Source organism: Hypanus sabinus, chromosome 2, assembly GCF_030144855.1.
Source record: "Hypanus sabinus isolate sHypSab1 chromosome 2, sHypSab1.hap1, whole genome shotgun sequence".
Classification (NCBI taxonomy): Eukaryota; Metazoa; Chordata; class Chondrichthyes; order Myliobatiformes; family Dasyatidae; genus Hypanus; species Hypanus sabinus.
The window spans coordinates 79,797,611-79,816,088 of record NC_082707.1 but is presented as its reverse complement, the minus strand read 5'-3'; the positions used below and the strand labels follow the sequence as shown (position 1 = coordinate 79,816,088).

General features: G+C 39.7%; 1 protein-coding gene across 2 annotated transcripts in view; it reads right to left on the bottom strand.

Annotated features, from left to right (window-relative positions):
• The window catches only part of epha4b (eph receptor A4b), a 364,912-nt gene that overhangs the window by 49,890 nt on the left and 296,544 nt on the right, over window positions 1-18,478 (bottom strand). Inside the window, exons 9-11 of one of the 2 annotated variants that reach the window (XM_059949034.1) lie at window positions 6,201-6,268; window positions 4,162-4,287; window positions 2,615-2,800 (exon numbers count right to left, since the gene is read on the bottom strand). In XM_059949034.1, coding sequence (XP_059805017.1) covers window positions 2,615-2,800; window positions 4,162-4,287; window positions 6,201-6,268 — 380 coding nt within the window. Of the gene's footprint in view, window positions 1-2,614; window positions 2,801-4,161; window positions 4,288-6,200; window positions 6,269-18,478 lie in introns of those variants that run through there. The other variant, XM_059949040.1, reaches the window with a different exon arrangement.

Genomic DNA, 18,478 nt, shown 5'->3' with positions numbered 1-18,478 from the left:
GTTTCTTAATCTAGTTCTACAATTGAATATTCATGATAATGTGACAAAATTTAATCCATTTAATTAGCCGTGTTTGTCTGAATTGTTAATACTAATCAGAATTATATATTCAGAAGTTGAGGCTGATGATTATTTTGATCCATGTGCCAAAGGCTTCGGAGACAGGCCCCTGTAACCTATTTAGTTCATTAATCAGCACCTGGAAAATAAATATTCAGTAGTGCCCAAACCTACCAATACTAAAAAACGTTATTGAAGTGCATTATTAATTAGCAGTGGAGCATATTTTATTAACGACTTTTATTTGTATCATTGGAACTTTGCCTTTTAGTGGGCAGATGTGTGATAAATTGGTTTCAAATATGTTCTGAAAAAGCTGAAAATCTCAGCTATTCAAGACTGACACTCAGAATCAGAATCCATGCAACAAATCTGCAGTCATCTTGTACAACTTAATGTTTGCCTGGCTCTACTATTGTTGTGATGGCTGCTTTCAGTTTTAGTTGACTGTATTACTTCTGAATTGTAAAACTTGGCCACCATAAGCAGACACAACTGCTGAAATCTGATGAATATTTCAATCTGTATTGATTGGAACAAGTCTCAGCAAGCAAGTTTGTGATGGAGCTCTATTCTTGCTGATCTTTGCTGGTATAATTTAAAACTTCACTTGGCCTGGTAATGCAGTTAAGGAGGAGGAAATTAGTACAAAACTGCCTGTGGCGATCTACTGGGTATATATTACAGAGTAGCATTCTCGTCTGACACAAATCTGTAGCGTAAGTTCTACTCCAGAGGTCTGCATTTTCAGGTCAATGTAAAAGATGTCATTGCCTCTTTCTCAGATGACCATGCAGTCAACCCTGCAGTCCTAAGCGTAACTGATCCTTCAGCTAACACCTCTAAACAGAACTTCACCTTATTATCACATTGTCAGATGTGAAAATTTGGTGTGCACATTTCCCACAAGATATGAAGTACTGCGTTCAGGTCTGGTCACTTCATTATAGGAAAGGATGTGGAAGCTTTAGAGAGACCATAAGTTCATAAGATATAGGATCAGTCTTAGGCTTTTTGGCCTATCGGGTCTGCACCACCATTTCATCAAGTCTGTTCTATTTTCCCTCTCACCCTGAGGGGCATAGAAAGTGCTATATATTTGCATATCTTTCATTTGTGATGTTGGTTGTCTCAAACCATTGGTGACTAATTTTGTATGATTCAGTTATCTTTGCTATCCAACATCCAGATCTATTCAATGTGATAATTTTATGACTCGTTTCAACAACAGTTTGTAATATATAGTATTCCTTTTGTACAAAATGCAAATCTAACAGCTATTAGCGTTAAAACTAATGTCAAAGATTTGCACAAGTATTTTGCATGTTTGTCAGATTTTGTGTGCAATTTTTTATTGATTCTACTGTACTTCTTTGTTCTACTGTGAATGCCCAAAAGAAATGAATCTCAAGGTAGTATACAGTAAAATATACATATTTTGATAAAAAAATTATTTTGAAATTTTGAATGTTGAAGAAGACTCCATTTTAATTTCTACAGCCGGTATCTAGTATACACCATGAGCTGCTAACAGACCAATGTGTTGATCAATCTGATCCTCATGAATTTACTGCAGAGTGGCAACTTTGAACATAACCAGGATTTCCATCTTGTTTCCTAGTCTTGGTTCTAATTGCACAAAAGTAAAGACTTAGCACACATGCAACCATGAATTATCTGCATATTAGAACACTACAGGGTTATCACCACTGACCTTAGTATTAAGTTGAGCTGACAATAATTTCTAACTACTATTCATAGCCTTCAACTGCAAGCATACATGTGTGGATATCAGGTGAAAATACATTTGGACATTGCTTTTCCCTCTGAATAAGACCTGCTACTTCTCACCAGTTAACTTCATGCAAAGAGCAGTCACTTGGTTTTAAGGGATTTTGTGCAAGTGGAATTGGGTCTCATCAGGCACAACCTTACTAAAAGTTGGAAGAGGCTGGAGGATTTAATAGTCTTCAGCATTGTGTATTCAACACAAGTTACAAATTCTCGAATGCCTCTCTTTTTTTTTCCTCCTGTGTTGCTAGTAAAGTCATGTCTATTGCCAGAGACTCCAGGATAATCCTGGCAGGTTGGCAGCTCTATTAGCACTGGAGGGAAACAAATCAGCAGGAAAATGCTAGAGAACAAAGCCAAGTTGATGCACACCAGATGGAGCGCTCTCAATACTGCTGCTTCCATGGGGTTGTGCAAGAGTTTATTAAGCAGGTGGTTCCTGACTGTTTTACATAATCCCAAAAGGCATGGTAATCCTTCTTTAAGTGAATGCTATGTAGTACAGGATGTCCAAATCCAAGTAAATTACTTGAAGTCAGAGGTCTCACTTAAGTAATTATATTGCTGACTTGTCTCAATTGGAAAGAAGCTTGTTCCACACAGTATAACCAGGCAACACCTCCAGTTAGGTCTCATTTAAGTTCAATTTCCTTTTTAGAATCTGAATCCCCTGCCATAAATCTCGGGCACTATGTCAAAAAGCAAACTCCCCAATCAGGGGAGGCAATATTCTATGAGAACTGATTGTGTTAGATATACCTACATTTTGTAACCACACCTTCAAGGCGGATTATGTTGGGGTTGTCAAACTGTCCCATGATGCTCGCTTCACTCAGGAAGTCTCTGCGCTGTTTCTCCGAGTAGCCAGCTTTCAGGCTTTTGATGGCGACGTAGATTTCTCTCTTCCCAGGTAACTTTAGGCGTCCACTACAAACCTCCCCAAACTCACCTGGTGAGGCAGAAAAACAGTCACAGAGTTACAGAGCGACAGATTTAAACAGTATGGAAACAGGTCCTTTGGCGCAACTTTCCATGCTGGCCCAGATGCCCATCACAGCTAGTCCCATTGGCCTGCGTTTGGCCCAGACCCTTCTAAACCTGTTCTATCTTTTAAGCATTGTAATCGTACCCAGCTCTACAGTTTCCTCTGGCAGCTCGTTCAATGCATCATCCTCTATGAGGGAACCTTACCCTTCAGGTATACTTTAAATCTTTCCTGCCTCACCTTAAACCAACGCCTCTTAGTTTTAGACTCAATACTCTTGGAGAAAGAGTATCCATTTGCTTTATGATTGCTCTTCATTATTTTTATACCACTATATGGTCACCCCTCAGCCTGTTACACTCCGGGGGGGGGGGGGGAACAGCCTATTATGTTTCTTCTTGTAATGCTCTGATCCTTGGAGAGAGGGAGTTCTTACTCAGGTAATCCGCCATCAACCAGCGAGATCAGAGTATTTGGGGGAAAAAGATCATAATAGTCTATTTTATTATGCATCAGTTATTCAATTTTACTTGCAGCAATAGGACATAATTGGACACACAGTCAATCAGCGAATTTATTCTGAGGTCAGATTTAGTTAATGTCTATTTTGTGGAAGACATTTAAAAGTAGGTCTCTGGAGTAAATTTTACTTGACTATGCCCCTCTCAGTCTCTCTGATAACACTGGTGCAGAATCCTGAGCCTTTACCAAGCAGAAGAGATTGTAGCACAGCTGTGGAAATACAAGCTCCACCACACTGAATCATTCAGATCCATGGAGACTAAGTCACACTTAGAAATTAATTTCCTCTGTTGAATGCAGCTGAAATAAGCCAGGGCAGCAGCTGGTCTATTTAAATTGGTTCCTGCAGTTCTGGGGAGCAGGGATGAGGAGATCAGCCAAGGCTCCTGCCCCTGATTCTATCCAGTCATGCCTGCTTTGTATGTCAGTGAGTGCCAGGTGAAGTCAGGATTACTGCGATGATGTCCTGATTCCTCAAGTAGCCTTCATGGATTTGCTCTCCCTCCTGGAGTGAAGAGGAAACACTGGAATATAAGTTAGGTAAATAACTGACCAAACAAGATTTGAAGGGGTGGGGGTCATGCTCGGAACTAGGGTGGTCCAGTCTTAGCACTGGTTGAGCCTTGCTATAGAACAAGGCAGTTTGGTGGTCCAGGCTTGGCATCCAACAAGACTAGAGTGGTGCAGGTTAGGTTAAAAAGTTGAATGTTGAGATCATATACACTGAACAAAACAACCAATAAAGAGAATGGCCAAAATTTCCTAGTGAAGATCTCCCATCCATTCAATATCGAATTACTTACCACCTCCTATAACTCTTTCAATCCTAATGCAGGATGCATCTATTTCCTTTGCAAAGTCTCGGACGGCTTGATTGGGGTCCTCGTAGGTGTGTGGGTGAATGTAGGTTCTATTCCCAGGCAACCTGACTATGAAAGCACAATTTACTTCAACTAAATGACACCTCCTTCTGTTCATGATTGCCAACAAATAAAATATGTCCAAGCAAAAGCAAATTCTGCTGACCCCAAATGTGATGCCCAGCCAAATGTGGTTATTTTATCTGAATCCTAAGGTAATAAATGCCCATCCTAAAGTTAAAAAAGTGAAATTAATGAACACAAGAGATTTGGCAGATGCTGGGAATCTTGAGCAACACACACACAAAATGCTGGACGAACAGCAGATTGGGGAATAAACAGTCAACATTTCCAGCTCAGACAGTTCATCAAGACTAGAAAGGAAGAGGAAGAAGCCAGAATAAGAAGGTGGTGGGGGGGGGGCGTGGAAGGAGTACAAGCTAGCAAGTGATAGGTGAAACCAGGTAAGGGTGAAAGTGGGTGGGTGAGGGAGGGATGGCGATGTACGAAGCTGGGAGGTGATAGGTGGAAGAGGTAAAGGACTGACTGAGAAGGAAGGTGAAGAGAAGGAGTGAATGTGGAACCAGAATGGGGAATGGGAAAAGAGAGAAGATGAGGGGAAGAAATTACCAGAAATTAAGAGAAATTGATGTTCATACCAAAGTTTAGAGGCTACCCAAACAAAATACAAGATCAAACACGAGGAAATCTGCAAATGCTGGAAATTCAAGCAACACACACAAAATGCTGGTGGAACACAGCAGGCCAGGCAGCATCTATAAGGAGAAGCACTGTCGACGTTTTGGGCTAAGGCCCTTCGTCAGGACTAACTGAAAGGAAAGATAGTAAGAGATTTGAAAGTAGGAGGGGGAGAGGAAAATGTGAAATGATAGGAGAAGACCAGAGGGGGTGGGGTGAAGCTGACAGCTGGAAAAGTGATTGGCAAAAGGGATACAGAGCTGGAGAAGGGAAAGGATCATGGGACAGGAGGCCTAGGGAGAAAGAAAGGGGGAGGGAGCACCAGGGGGAAATGGAGAACAGGCAGACTGATGGGTGGAAAGAGAGAAAAAGAGGAGGGGGGAGAAAAACTAAATACATCATGGATGGGGTAAGAAGGGGAGGAGGGGCATTAACAGAAGTTAGAGAAGTCGATGTTCATGCCATCAGGTTGGAGGCTACCCAGCCGGTATATAAGGTGTTGTTTCTCCAACCTGAGTGTGGCCTCCTCTAGATCAGTGAGACACAATGTAGATTAGGGGAACGCTTTGTCGAACACCTTCGTTCCATCTACTACAAAAGATGGGATTTTCCGATGACCACTCATTTCAATACTACTTCCCATTCCCATCCCCAGTCCAACATGGCTTCCTCTACTACCACAATGATGCCACACTCAGGTTGGAGGAGCAAAAAATAATGTTTTCCAACAGTTTCCATGTGACACGCCTTTAATGGGCTGGTAGTTCCCTGATTTCTATCCCTCTCCTTTCTCAAATAAATAAGTTATATTCAATATTTTGCAATCTAATGGAATCTTCCCTGTATCTAGGGAATTTTGGAAATACAGAACATTTAGTTCAAATAACAACTAGTGGATTAGATGCCCTGATCCTCTTTTAAAAACAATATTGATTTTGGTTCATTGCCACCAATCTGGAGCAGAAAAACAAAATTGTTTCCATCAATTTGATATATATCTAGAATTAAGCCAAATGGCATCTTCCACAAATTAATCATGCTGTGTGGTGGAAATCCATCATATGCAACAGCAGTTATTTCTTAATTATACTTGTCTTTGCTTCCCTACCTTAGACACTCAGTAAAAGCCATCTTATCCAACTGATTGTTGAGAAGCTGACCGCACTTTTATATTCCATTTACATTCCAGTCAATGTTAGTTCATGATTTTAGTGAAGTCATTTATTTTTAAAGAGAAATATGATAAAATGTGATTTTATTTAAACTTTTGACTTCAATCTTACCTTGACCATGATGGAACTGCATTTTTTCCTCGTCTGGGTCTTGCTTTGCTTTGATGTAGCCACAATGCCTTTGTAATACAAAAAGAGAAATGCAATTTTACGAAAAAAAACCAGAATAATCCTCTGCTCCTGCAGAGATTTCATCAGTAGAATTGATTCAGCATACATGCTCCTCATTGCCAATGCTAAACCTTTGTAATTTATGAAATGAGCACAAAAGGGAAATTATGAAAAGAAACATGTCCAATTTTCTCCTCTTGTTCCTCTCTCCTTATGGTACTGACTGAGGCACAGCTGTTATCAACTCTCAAATGATTCAAAGGATCTTTATTTGAGTGACAGTTGGAGAAAGCCAGAGCATACCATGGCTTCAGAATCAGGCTCAAGCCCGAGTTTAAGTGGACTTGATAACGTACACTTTGCAAACATAAGATACGAGAATGATAAGGACCGGGATAGTGACTTCTTTAGCTGGTCATCCGCATTGATGCAGTGAGTACAAATTTAGTATTTCCTGCTGTCCCTGGAGTGTCTGAACATCTTTAAGAAGTTATGAATCACTTCTTAACTGCCTCCCAGTGAAAGAATGTAAAAAATATAAAGTTGTGATTAATTAACGATGAGTTGGAACACAATTTTTCTTATTTTTGCTAATATTATTTTAGATATTAACTACAGAGACACTATCAGAATTTCCTGAGAGGTCAGAATCAGAATAAGAATCAGGATTATTATCACCGGCAGGTGATGTGAAATTTGTTAACTTAGCAGTTCAATGCAATACATAATTTAGCAGAGAGAGAGAAAAAATAATAAATAAAATAAAACATAATAATAAATAAACAAGTAAATCCATTACGTATATTGAATAGATGATTGAAAAATGTGCGAAACAGAAATACGGTATATTAAAAAAAGTGAGGTAGTGTCCAACGTTTCAATGTCCATTTAAGAATCGGATGGCAGAGGGGAACAAGCTGTACCTGAATCACCGAGTTTGCTCTTTCCTGGAAATCTAGTAACAATAACCATTCCCCTGTTTGATTGGATTATGTTCGGAGCACAAACCGATGAATAGAGGTAGAAAATGAAAAAATTGATTTAGAATATAAAAAAAAACTTTAATGTCAAAGCTACCAGCCAAGTCTTTCAATGTTTTATGGCTTGAGGTGTGGCTTTTTGATAGAGCATTAAATATATTTTCCTGATTTTTTTTGTTAGCAAAAAATAAGTTGAATTCAGTTTAACAGCGTGAATCTGGTTAGGTGGAATAAGTGAAGGAACATAGGGATGGCTTATTTCATGATAGAGAGGTGCTGATGGGTAAGGTGAGTGTGGAGGGCGACCGGACACCATTTGTTTTGAAAGTGACGGGTTTTTGGTACCATGTCTCCCACAGAAGTGGCCTATATACAGTAATAGACACCCAAAGAGGTGTTGAATGCCATTGTGGATCACTGCCCATAACTAAGGCATCACAATTCACATAAAGAAGACACAAGGGAGTACAGATACTGGAATCTGGAATTTGTTTTGGATGTAGACTTGGACTATAAAATCTTTTTTTCAGCTTTATTGTTTTTATATTCTGTGTTTTTTTGCCTGATCTTCTCACTTTTTTTTTGTGGTGCAGGGAGAGGGTTTTGAGGGTTGATGTGCCTGATCAGTTTTGTTGTTTTTTTTGTGCGGGAAGAGGGATTTGGGGGTTAATGTGCCTAATCTGTTTAGCTTGTTTTTTTTTATGTGGGAGGAGGGATTAGGGAATCGATGTGCCTGATCCATTTTGCTTGGCTTTTGTGCGGGAAGAGAGATTTAAGGGTTGATATGATTGATCTGTTTTGCCTGTTTTTTGTGCAGGAGGAAGGATTTGGAGGTTGGTGTTCCTGATCTGTTTTGCTCAGGAGAAGAGATATGGGGGTTCACGTTCTTGTTCCGTTTTTGTCCATTTTTTTACGGGGAGGTGGGATTTGGGGGCTGATGATCTTGCTGCTTTCTTTTCTTTCTGGTTTCAAGGCTATCTGGAGAAATGAAGAATTGAAGAGTTGTACATTTTGATAGTAAATGAACCTTTGAACAAAGAAACAGAATGTTGGAAGAAAAAGTGCATGTCAGTCTTTTAGGTCAAGGCTTTGCACCAGGACTAAGAGGGAAAAAGAATGATATGCTTTATATAGAATGTGAGAGAGGCATGTAGATGATAGGTGGAATCAGATGTGGGGGAGTGTGAAATGATTAACAGATGTAAGCAGAGGTTGTGAAAGGGAAGCAATGGTGAAGAAATCTAGATGGACAGATGAGTATTCGTGGGAGGATAAAATTCTATTTTAAAAAGGAGCCTGAATCAAAACATTCAGAACCCAATTGTTTTCAGTATCTGCTTTTAGATAAACAATGATAAGACCAAAAACATACACTCAGAGGCCAATTTATTAGGTACAAGAGGTTCTTAATAAAGTGGCTACAAAATGTATATGCAAAGACTTGGCCTCCACAGCTGTCTGTGGCAATGAATTCCACACGGTTACCACCTTCTGGTAAATTCCTCCTTCCCTATGTTCTAAAGGGACATCCTTCTGTTTTGAGGCTGTGCCTTCTGGTCCTAGACTTTTAAAGTTCAAAGTAAACTTATTATCCAAGTATATATACATCACCATATACAATTCTGAAATTAATTTTTTGTGAGCATACTCAAGAAATCCATACCAGAATAACAACCATAATGTAATCACTGAAAGACGGCATCAACTTGGGTGTTCAACCAGTGTGTGTAAGATAACAAACTGTACAAAAACAAAATAAATATATAATAATAAAAAATAAATAAGCAATCAATATTGATAACATGATATGAAGAGTCCTTGAAATTGAGTTCATAGGCTGTGGGAACAGCTCAGTGATTGGTCAAGTCAAGTTATCCCATTTGGTTCAAAGGCCTGATGGGTGAGGGGTAATAACTGTTCCTGAACCTGCTGGTGCAAGTCCTGAGCCTCCTGTACCTTCTTCCTGATGGTTGAGAGGTAATATCTGTTCCTGAACCTGCTGGTGCAAGTCCTGAGCCTCCTGTACCTTCTTCCTGATGGTTGAGAGGTAATATCTGTTCCTGAACCTGCTGGTGTGAGTCCCGAGGCTCCTGTATCTTTTTCCTGATGGTTGGGGGGTAATAATTGCTCCTGAATCTGCTGGTTTGAGTTCTGAGACTCCTGTACCTTCTTCCTGAAGGCAGCATGTCCTGGGTGATGGGGTCTCTGATGATGGATGCTGCTTTTCTCCAAAATTGCTTCATGTAGATATGCTCAGTGGTGAAGAGGACTTTGCTTCTGATGGATTGGCCTATATCCACTACTTCTTGTAGGATTTTCCATTCAAGAGCATTGTTTTTTTTTCACAGCAGGCTCTGATGCACCCAGTCAATATACTCTCCACTACCCATCTATAAAAGTTAGCTACTGTTTTTGATGTCATGCAAAATCTTCACAAGTTCCTAAGGAAGTAGAGGCACTGCTGTGTTTGGACTGCATAATTTCATTTATGTGCTGGGCCCACCAAGACAGGTCCTCTAAAATAGTAACACTGAGGAATTTAAGGCTGCTGACTCTCTCCACCTCTGATGAGAACTGGCTCATGGACCTCTGTTTCCTCTTCCTTAAGTCAATAATCAGCTCCTTGGTCTTGCTGATATTGACTAAGAGGTTTATGTTATGGTACCACTCAGCCAGATTTTCAATCTCCCTCTTGTACACTGATTCATCACCACCTTTGATTTGGCCTATGACAGTGGTGTCATCAGCAAATTTGAATATGGCATTGGGGGTGTATTTAGCCACACAGCAGGGGACTAAGTAGTGTACCTGTGCTGATGGAGATTGTGGAGGAGATGCTGTTGCCAATCTGAACTGACTGTGGTCTGCAATGAGGAAATCCAGGATCAATTTGCACAAGGAGTTATCCAGGCCAAGGTCTTGAAACTTATTGATTAGTTTTGAGAGGATGATGGTATTGAATGCTGCAGTCGATAAAGATGTATGCACCTTTGCTGAAAAGATGTTCCAAGGTTGAGTAAGGAGCCAATGATATGGCATCTGCTGTGGACCTGTTGCTCCAGTAGGCAAATTGGAGTGGATTCAAGCTGCTTCTCAGGCAGGACTTCATATGTTTCATCACCATCCTCTCAAAACACTTCATCACTATGGATGTAAGTGCTACTGGATGATAATCATTGAAGCAGATTACCATGTTCTTCTTAGACACGGTATAACTGAAGCCTGTTAAAAGCAGGTAAGTACCTCATACTTCTGAAGCCAGAGGATAAAAATCTCGGTAAACACACCCGCCAGTTGATCAGCACAGGTTTTTAGTACATGGCCAGGTACCCTGTTTGGGCCGCATGTTTTTTATGGGTTCAGCCTCCTGAAGGCTACTCACATGTCGGCCTCAGTGACTTTAATCAGAGGATCATCATCATTCCCACTATTGGAAACATCTCCATTTCCACTCTATCTAGGCCTTTGAATAATCAGTGGGCTTCAATGACATCTTCCATCATTCTTCTAAACTCCAGTGAGTACAGGCATAGACCATCAAAGGCTCCTCATACATTATTTCTGAGATAATTCTAGTAAACCTCTGGACCCTCACTAACACCAGCATGTCCTTTCTTAGATAGGAAACCCAAAGCTGCTCACAATACTCCAAATGTGATATAAAGCATCACATCCTTGCTTTTATATTCTCATCCTCTCCAAGTGAATGCTATCATTGCCTTTCTTACTACTGAATTAATCTTCCAACTCTCGTCCCTTTGCCCCTCTGATCTCTGAATGCACTCCCTGTTTAGAAAATAGTTTATGCCTTCAGTATTTCTACCATGCTCTTCCTTACACTGTACTCCATCTGCCACTTCTTTGCCCATTATCTTAATCTGTCTAAGTCATTCTGCAGACTCACTGCTTCCTCAATACCACCTGACCCTCCACGTTTCTTTGTATTGTCCACAAACACGGCTACCAAGCCATGATCTGCTGTTACAGTAAATTTCTAGGAAGATTGTGCATTCCAGTTCCCAAGGAATAATAGTGTCAGAGAACTTTTTCTGAGAATGCACCCTTTATTCAATTCCTTTGTAATATCCTAATGTTTCTATTGAAGGTAAATGTTGCTTTCACCTTTTAGAACAGTGCACACATAATACATTAGCCAACATGCTAGCAGAGGAGATTAAACTGTGTTGTGTCATTATTGAAATTCCGCCTTTGCAATGTTGGCAAAACTTTCACTTAACCGGTACTCTTGTGCAAACCAATCTGCTATGTTGCCAACCAGAACATGATGCACCACAGCAAGAGGAGATAAAATAACAGGAAAATCCTATCAGACTTCATCCAAAAATCTGCCTATCTGTTCGTGCTGTTTTACTGAATTTTATTCTTCCCCTTCCCAGGAACATTATCGATCGTGGTATGAAGAGGAACATACCTTACCAAAATCCTGGAATGAAATGCAGCAGTAAATATGGACTCTTTGCTTGCTGAGAAATAACATGGCATCTTAGTGTTTGGGTAGGGAACAATTAACTAGTTTATTGAGTGCAATATAGTGGAAATCTCAGCACTTTGGCAGTCAATTATTTATAGTTAAAAAAATAATCTTTGTTAAATTGTGGCAGATAATATGTGCACAAGGTCTCTCCAACAGCAACATTAACTAGATAATGCATTTTGTTGATTAAGTTTTGTATCTGTCTCCATGCCATTCTGAGAATATGTTATTTTCATGAAACTAGTGTAGGAAGGGTGCACCTTAAACACCAGCTTTTAAAGAGATTCCTCCCCTTAGCCGAAGCTCTGCCACATCTGCATAGGTGCAAGGACAAATGGAATTAGTCTCCCTGCATGTTGGGTCCAATGTCTTTGAGAGGAAATCCAGCACATGGGCTAAGGGTTTGATTCATTCAGTTGCTGAATTGTGTCCAACTTTGATGGTATAAAGCAAGCTGACTAAGGGCTAAGATTTGCTTCCTCAAAATAAGGACTCTGGCAGTTCATCTAATAACTTTATCATGTTTAGTCTCCATCTTCTAACGTGACATTCTGCTAGGAGATTCTCAGTTTTTATATTTCAGTATAAGTGAAATCCAAGCATTTGCATCAAGGAAGAATAGACTATAGCTGTGTAAATCAGCAGAAGTTTTGTTTTCTGAGTAAGTGGATATCAATACAGCCACTTGTTTAACTCAAGAGCAGCCAAGCATTGGATCTTTTGTCGGAGAAATGTACAAAAATCACAATATAGCCTAAAGAGAAAAGGCCATGAAATGAAGATAAAAGACTTATCTTCAGATGGCGAGATTGACTTGTGAAATAAATGTAGCAATCAAAGAGTTTAAATTGATATAAGCCTTAGAAAAGGGAAAAAAAAGATCTTCAAAGTTGTTGCCTCCTTTGTTGTCAGAATTTATTGACCCAAACCTTTAGGGAACTGAGCTCCACTTGTGTTCATATTAGGTAAATAATATCCCTCTATTGCAACAGATTCAGTGGCGGTACACAGTCGTGACAGTAGGCACTCTGTTTTTTGTCTGGAGTAAGAGGCAGAATCGATGTGGAGCACCCATTCATTTGTATATGGCTGACTGAATTTCAGCAGAGGATCAATAGAAAACCCATTTAATGCCTGTCCACCAAAGTTGCAGTGAACAGTTGGAGAAAGCTCTGAGGAAATACCTGCACAATGTGCTTCAGATCGTTATCCAAAATCCTTGTGATTGGCCCTCAGCTAATGTTTTTGTATGCCGCTTTACTTCCAGGAAAAGCAAACATGAAGTTATGTTAGTTGGTGTTTACAATGCCTCTAAAGGTTTTAAACAATATTTTCTTTTTCACAGTATTATATATAGTCAAAGGAATGCAAAACAATCGGACGTATCTAGTAATATTAATCACTGACATAGTGTTATAGATAGTATGATCAATGTGTATGCAGCTGGAATCATACTTGCATTTGTGGTTTCGTGCATAATGTACGGAAGTGAAACCAGCTGTCAGATTTCAGTCAGGAAGGTAGGTTGATGACAGGTTATATGATCCAGGATGAGCAATAATTTATGGACAATTTGACTGAGGAAAGTCAGGCCCCTGTTTGTCGCATACCACTAACTTCAAACTAAAATGTCCGTACACATCTTGTAGCAAAATATGAGTTAATATCAGTCTGCTTACCAGGTGACTATTTATGTTTGTATATATTATATTTGCTATTCTTCCTAGTAAATGATATTTACTTGGAACTGAAAATCCAAATAAACTCAGTGGATAGTGTTTTATGAGTGCCTTTGGGGATATCTTTCCTTTATCAAATGATTTTTGGGCACACCATTGGAAGGATATTCCAGCTACATACCCAACGGTTTGGATACAAGATCCACTTTGTGAACCATATTCTGTCTTAACAGTTACCCGTTGGAAGATGAATAGAGGGCCCTGGTGTGGCTACTGATAAACTACTTCAGGAACACAAAAAGCCCAAACAAGAGTAGAAAAATTACAATAAACTCAACTCATGTTTAGATGAATTGTATCCCTACTTTGGTATTTCTCATCTCTACTTCTGGGTTACACAAATTACTATGCTCTTTCCCAAACATGATTCATTTTGATTTTCAAATTTTCATTCAATTCTCATCCTATTTTTGGGAGAGCTCTAGATTTACATCACCAGTGATTTATGTCACCAATCCTGAAGGTCAAACACTAATACTGATCTGATCTACCCATCAGAGGTACCAGTTTCCTTTCACTTGATCTCTGTGTACAGACTGCCAATTCATACTGAATGGAACCAGCAGGATTCAGTCCTAAAATTGCAATACAACTCAAATTTAACTATCTCTGTTAGCACAGACCCATCTTCAAATGGTCACCTGATTTGTTTAAATAGAGGAGGGTGGCTTAATAGAGAGTTACAAAACAGAGGGAATAGGACAATAATTTTCTTCATATCGTCTTCAGACAATTTCCAATCCTTTTAAGATGTGAAGTGATTTTGAAATGCAACCTTGTAAGCCTAAACTATCAGAGGATCTTTCAATTCCATTCAAGTATTTTGAATTTTTGTCTATCCTTAAAAGTATCAAATTTCATATAGAGGTATAATTGTGGAACTTGACAAAATCTTCCTGCTTTTAGATTATCTTGACAACTTCTTCAAATTATAGAGCAAACACGACGAAATCTGCAGATGCTGGAAATTCAAACAACAACACACACAAAATGCTGGTGGAACACAGCAGGCCAGGCAGCATCTATAGGGAGAAGCGCTGTTGACGTTTCGGGTCGAGACCCTTCGTCAGGACACTCGGCCCGAAACGTCGACAGCACTTCTCCCTATAGATGCTGCCTGGCCTGCTGTGTTCCACCAGCATTTCGTGTGTGTTGTTGTTTTCTTCAAATTATACCTTTTTTTTCTTAACTACTGTGAATTCTGCTTGTAATGATATTTGGATCGAAGAGCCTTTTCTAAAAAAATGGTTTTTTGTTTGCATTGACAGTTAAATTTGCAGATTGTTTTTCTTCAGTCTAGGAGTTGTGGAGCAATACAGCGTATCTACAGGCCATTCAGCCCAACAAGTTCATGCTGACCATTTCCTGTGTGCCTGATTTCCAGTGCTCAATCCATATCCTTCTAAGCCCCAGCCTTCCATGTGCCTCTTAATAGTATTCCCCAATTACTTCCAGTGACAGCTTGTTCTACTTTCTCACCACCCTCTGTGTGAAAAATTGCCCCTCAATTTCCTTTCAAATCTTTCTCCTCTCACACTGAATCTGCTGCCCCAACATTTAAACTCGCTTATCCTGGGGAGAAAAAAACAACTGTTACCAACCACATGTCATGACTGCATAAACCTTCACATTGAGGGAATAAAGGCTGGCCAACCTTTCCCAATAGTGAAGGCCTTATTGACCTGGTAATATCCTTATAAAAATATTTTCTGCACTCTTACTAGTTTAATTATATCTTTCCTTTAATAGTGACCATAGCTGTACATAGTACTCCACCATAGCATCACCAATGACTTACATACCAGCAACATAACGTGTCAACACCTACACTCATTGTCATTACTGATGAAGGCCAATGTGCTAAATGCCTTTTTCACGACTCAGCTTGTCTATGATACCCCTTTCATGTAACTACACTGCAATGCACTTGTATTCCTGCCTCTCCTTGTTTCATTACTCTCCTTTGTGCTCTACCATTCATAGTATAAGTCCTATACTAGTCTGACTTTCCAAAATCCATCACAACACACTTGTCTGTATTGAAATCCATTTGGCACTCCTCAGCCCACTTCCCTAATTTATCAAGACTCCTCTGAAATCTTTTGATGACCTTCTTCACTATCAACAACTCCTAATTTTGTGACATCTGTAAACCTAGTGATCAAACCCTCTAAATTTGCATTTAAATCATTTACAATGCCTATAACAAGTATTCACCCCCTTTGAAAGTTCTCGAGTTTTATTGTTTTACAATATTGAATCACAGTGGATTTAATTTGACTTATTTTTTACATAACAGAAAAAGATTCTTCCATATCAAAGTGAAAACAAATCTCTACAATTAATTAATTACAATTAATCTAGGGTTGTTGCCATGGGGCACTTCAAATTCCTTAATATAAACAGGGCATTTCTGAGTGCAAGAGGTTTAGATGGGGCCGAATTTGTTGTGTGTATCCAGGAGGGTTTCTTAAATCTCTATGTAGGTAGTCCAATAAGACGAGGGGCTACACTAACCTGGTGTTGTGTAATGAACCTGGCCATGTGAATAACCATTCAGTGGGAGAGCAGTTAGGGAATAGTGACCACAACTCCTTAGTTTTTAAGATAAGGATAAGTGTGGACCTTGTGGGAGTGTATTAAATTGGGACAGGCAAATTACAAGAGCATTAGAAAGGAGCTAGGGAGTTAATTGGGAACAGCTGTTTTAGGCAAGTCCACATCTGACATGTGGAAGGTGTTTGAAGACCAACTACACAAAATACAAGATATATATATATATATTCCAGTAAGAAGTAAGGACAAGGATGGCAAGATAAGAACACCTTGGGTGTTGACAGAGGTAATGAATTTATTCAAGAGGAAATGGCAAAGTATGTAAAGCTTAGGGAGCTAGAATCAACCAGAACCCTTGGGCTTTGTAAAGAAGCCCTAAAAGGATTCAAGCAGGGAGCTAGGACTGTCAGAAAAGGACATGAAAAGACCTTGGCAAGTAGGATTAAAGAGATTCCCAAGGCTCTTGATACATATATTAAGAGCAAGAGGACAACTAGGGAAAGAGTAGACCAGTCTAGGATAAAGGGTGGAAATATTTATTTGGAGGCAAAGGATTTGACTGAGGTCCTTCACAAGTACTTTACATCAGTACTTACCAAGAAGAAAGATAAGGAGGATATGGAGATCAGTGTTGAGTGTATTAATGGGCATTTTGAGGTAAAGTAGGAGGTGGTGTTGGATAAGTAATAAAGATGGATGTCCCCAGGGTCTGATGAGATATACTCAGATTATTAAGAGAAGCAAGAGAAAAGATTGCTGGGGCCTTGACCAATATCTTCATGTCCCCTCTAGCCACAGGTGAGGTTCCAGAGGATTGCTAAGGAGCTAATGGTACATTATTCAAGAAAGGAACCAGGGATAATCGTTGAAATTATAGACCAGTAGGGAAGTTACTGGAGAGAATTCTTAGAGATAGGATTTATGGGCATTTTGAAAAGCATAGCTTAATTAGAGAGAACCAGCATGGCTTTGTGTAGGGAGAGTCATGTTTTACTAACTTGATTGAGCTTTTTGACAAGGTGACAAGAGTGATTGATGAAGGTCAAGCTATGGATGCTACCAACATCGATTTTGGTAAGGTGTTTGACAAGGTCCCTCACGGGAGATTCATCCAGAAGATTCAGATGCAAGGGATCCATGGTGAGTTTGCTGTTTGGATTCAGAACTGGATTGCCCATAAAAACAGAGGATAGAGGTCGAAGGGACTTCTTCCAGCTGAAGGTCTATCATTAGTAGTGATTCACAGGGATCTGTACTGGGACCTCTGCTGTTTATGATTTATATAAATGACCTGGATGAAAATGTAGATGGGTTTGCTGATGATACAAAGATAGATGGTGTTGTGGATAGCACAGAGGACTGGCAAAGAATAGAGCACAATATAGACCAGTTGCAGTTATGGGCAGAGAAATAGTAGATGGGAGTTTACCCCAGATAAATGTGAGCTGTTACACCATGGTAGTTCAACTACAAAGAGATAGTACACTGTTAAGGGCAAGATCCTAAAAAATGTTGATGAGCAGAGGGATCTTGGGTCAGGAAGTTATGTTGCAGTCTTATAAAACTCTAGTTAGGCCATTTCTGGAGTATTGCATACAGTTCTGGACACACCATTATAGGAGAGATGTAGAGTCTTGGGAGCAGGTCCAGAAGAGGTTCACCAGGATGTTGCCTACATCTGAAGGCATGTATTATAACAAGAGGTTGGACAAGCTTGGGTTGTTTTCTCTGGAGCAGCAGAAGCTGACAGAGGTTTATAAGATTATGAGAGGAACAGATAAACAAACAATATCTTTTTCCAAGGGTTGAAATGCCTAATATTGGAGGGCGTGCATTTAAGGTGAGAAGAAGTAATTTTAAAGGAGATGTGAGGGACAAGTTTTCTACACAGAGAGTGGTGGGTATCTGGAAAGTGCTGCCTAGGTTGGTGGCAGAGGCCGAAACATTAGAGTCTTTTAAGAGGCATTTCGATAGACACATGAATGTGAGGAAAATGGAAGAATATGGACATTGTGTAGGAAGAAGAAATTAGTTTAGAGAGCCATGTGATTACTAATTTAATTAGTTTGGCAATATTTTACGCTGAAGAGCTTGTTTCTGTGCTGCACTGTTCTATACAGGCTCATTGCCCGACCCTCATCTATCTTTTTTGTTTACCTCTTTGTAAAAGGTACATAAGGCATGACATTCCTTTCACAAAATTTTATTGATTCCTCCAAATTGGACTACGTTTATCCAAATGCCTGTAGATCTTGTACCTCAGAAATCCCTCTGGTAACTTCCCCACTACTGATGTCAGGCTGACTGGCCTATAGTGTCCTGGGTTGTCCTTGCTATCATTCTAAAACAATGGAACAACATTAGCCACTGTCTGGTGTTCAGAAACTTCACTACTGTCTAGGAATGAAGAAAACATCTCTGCAAGAGCCTCTACAATTTCTCTGCTAC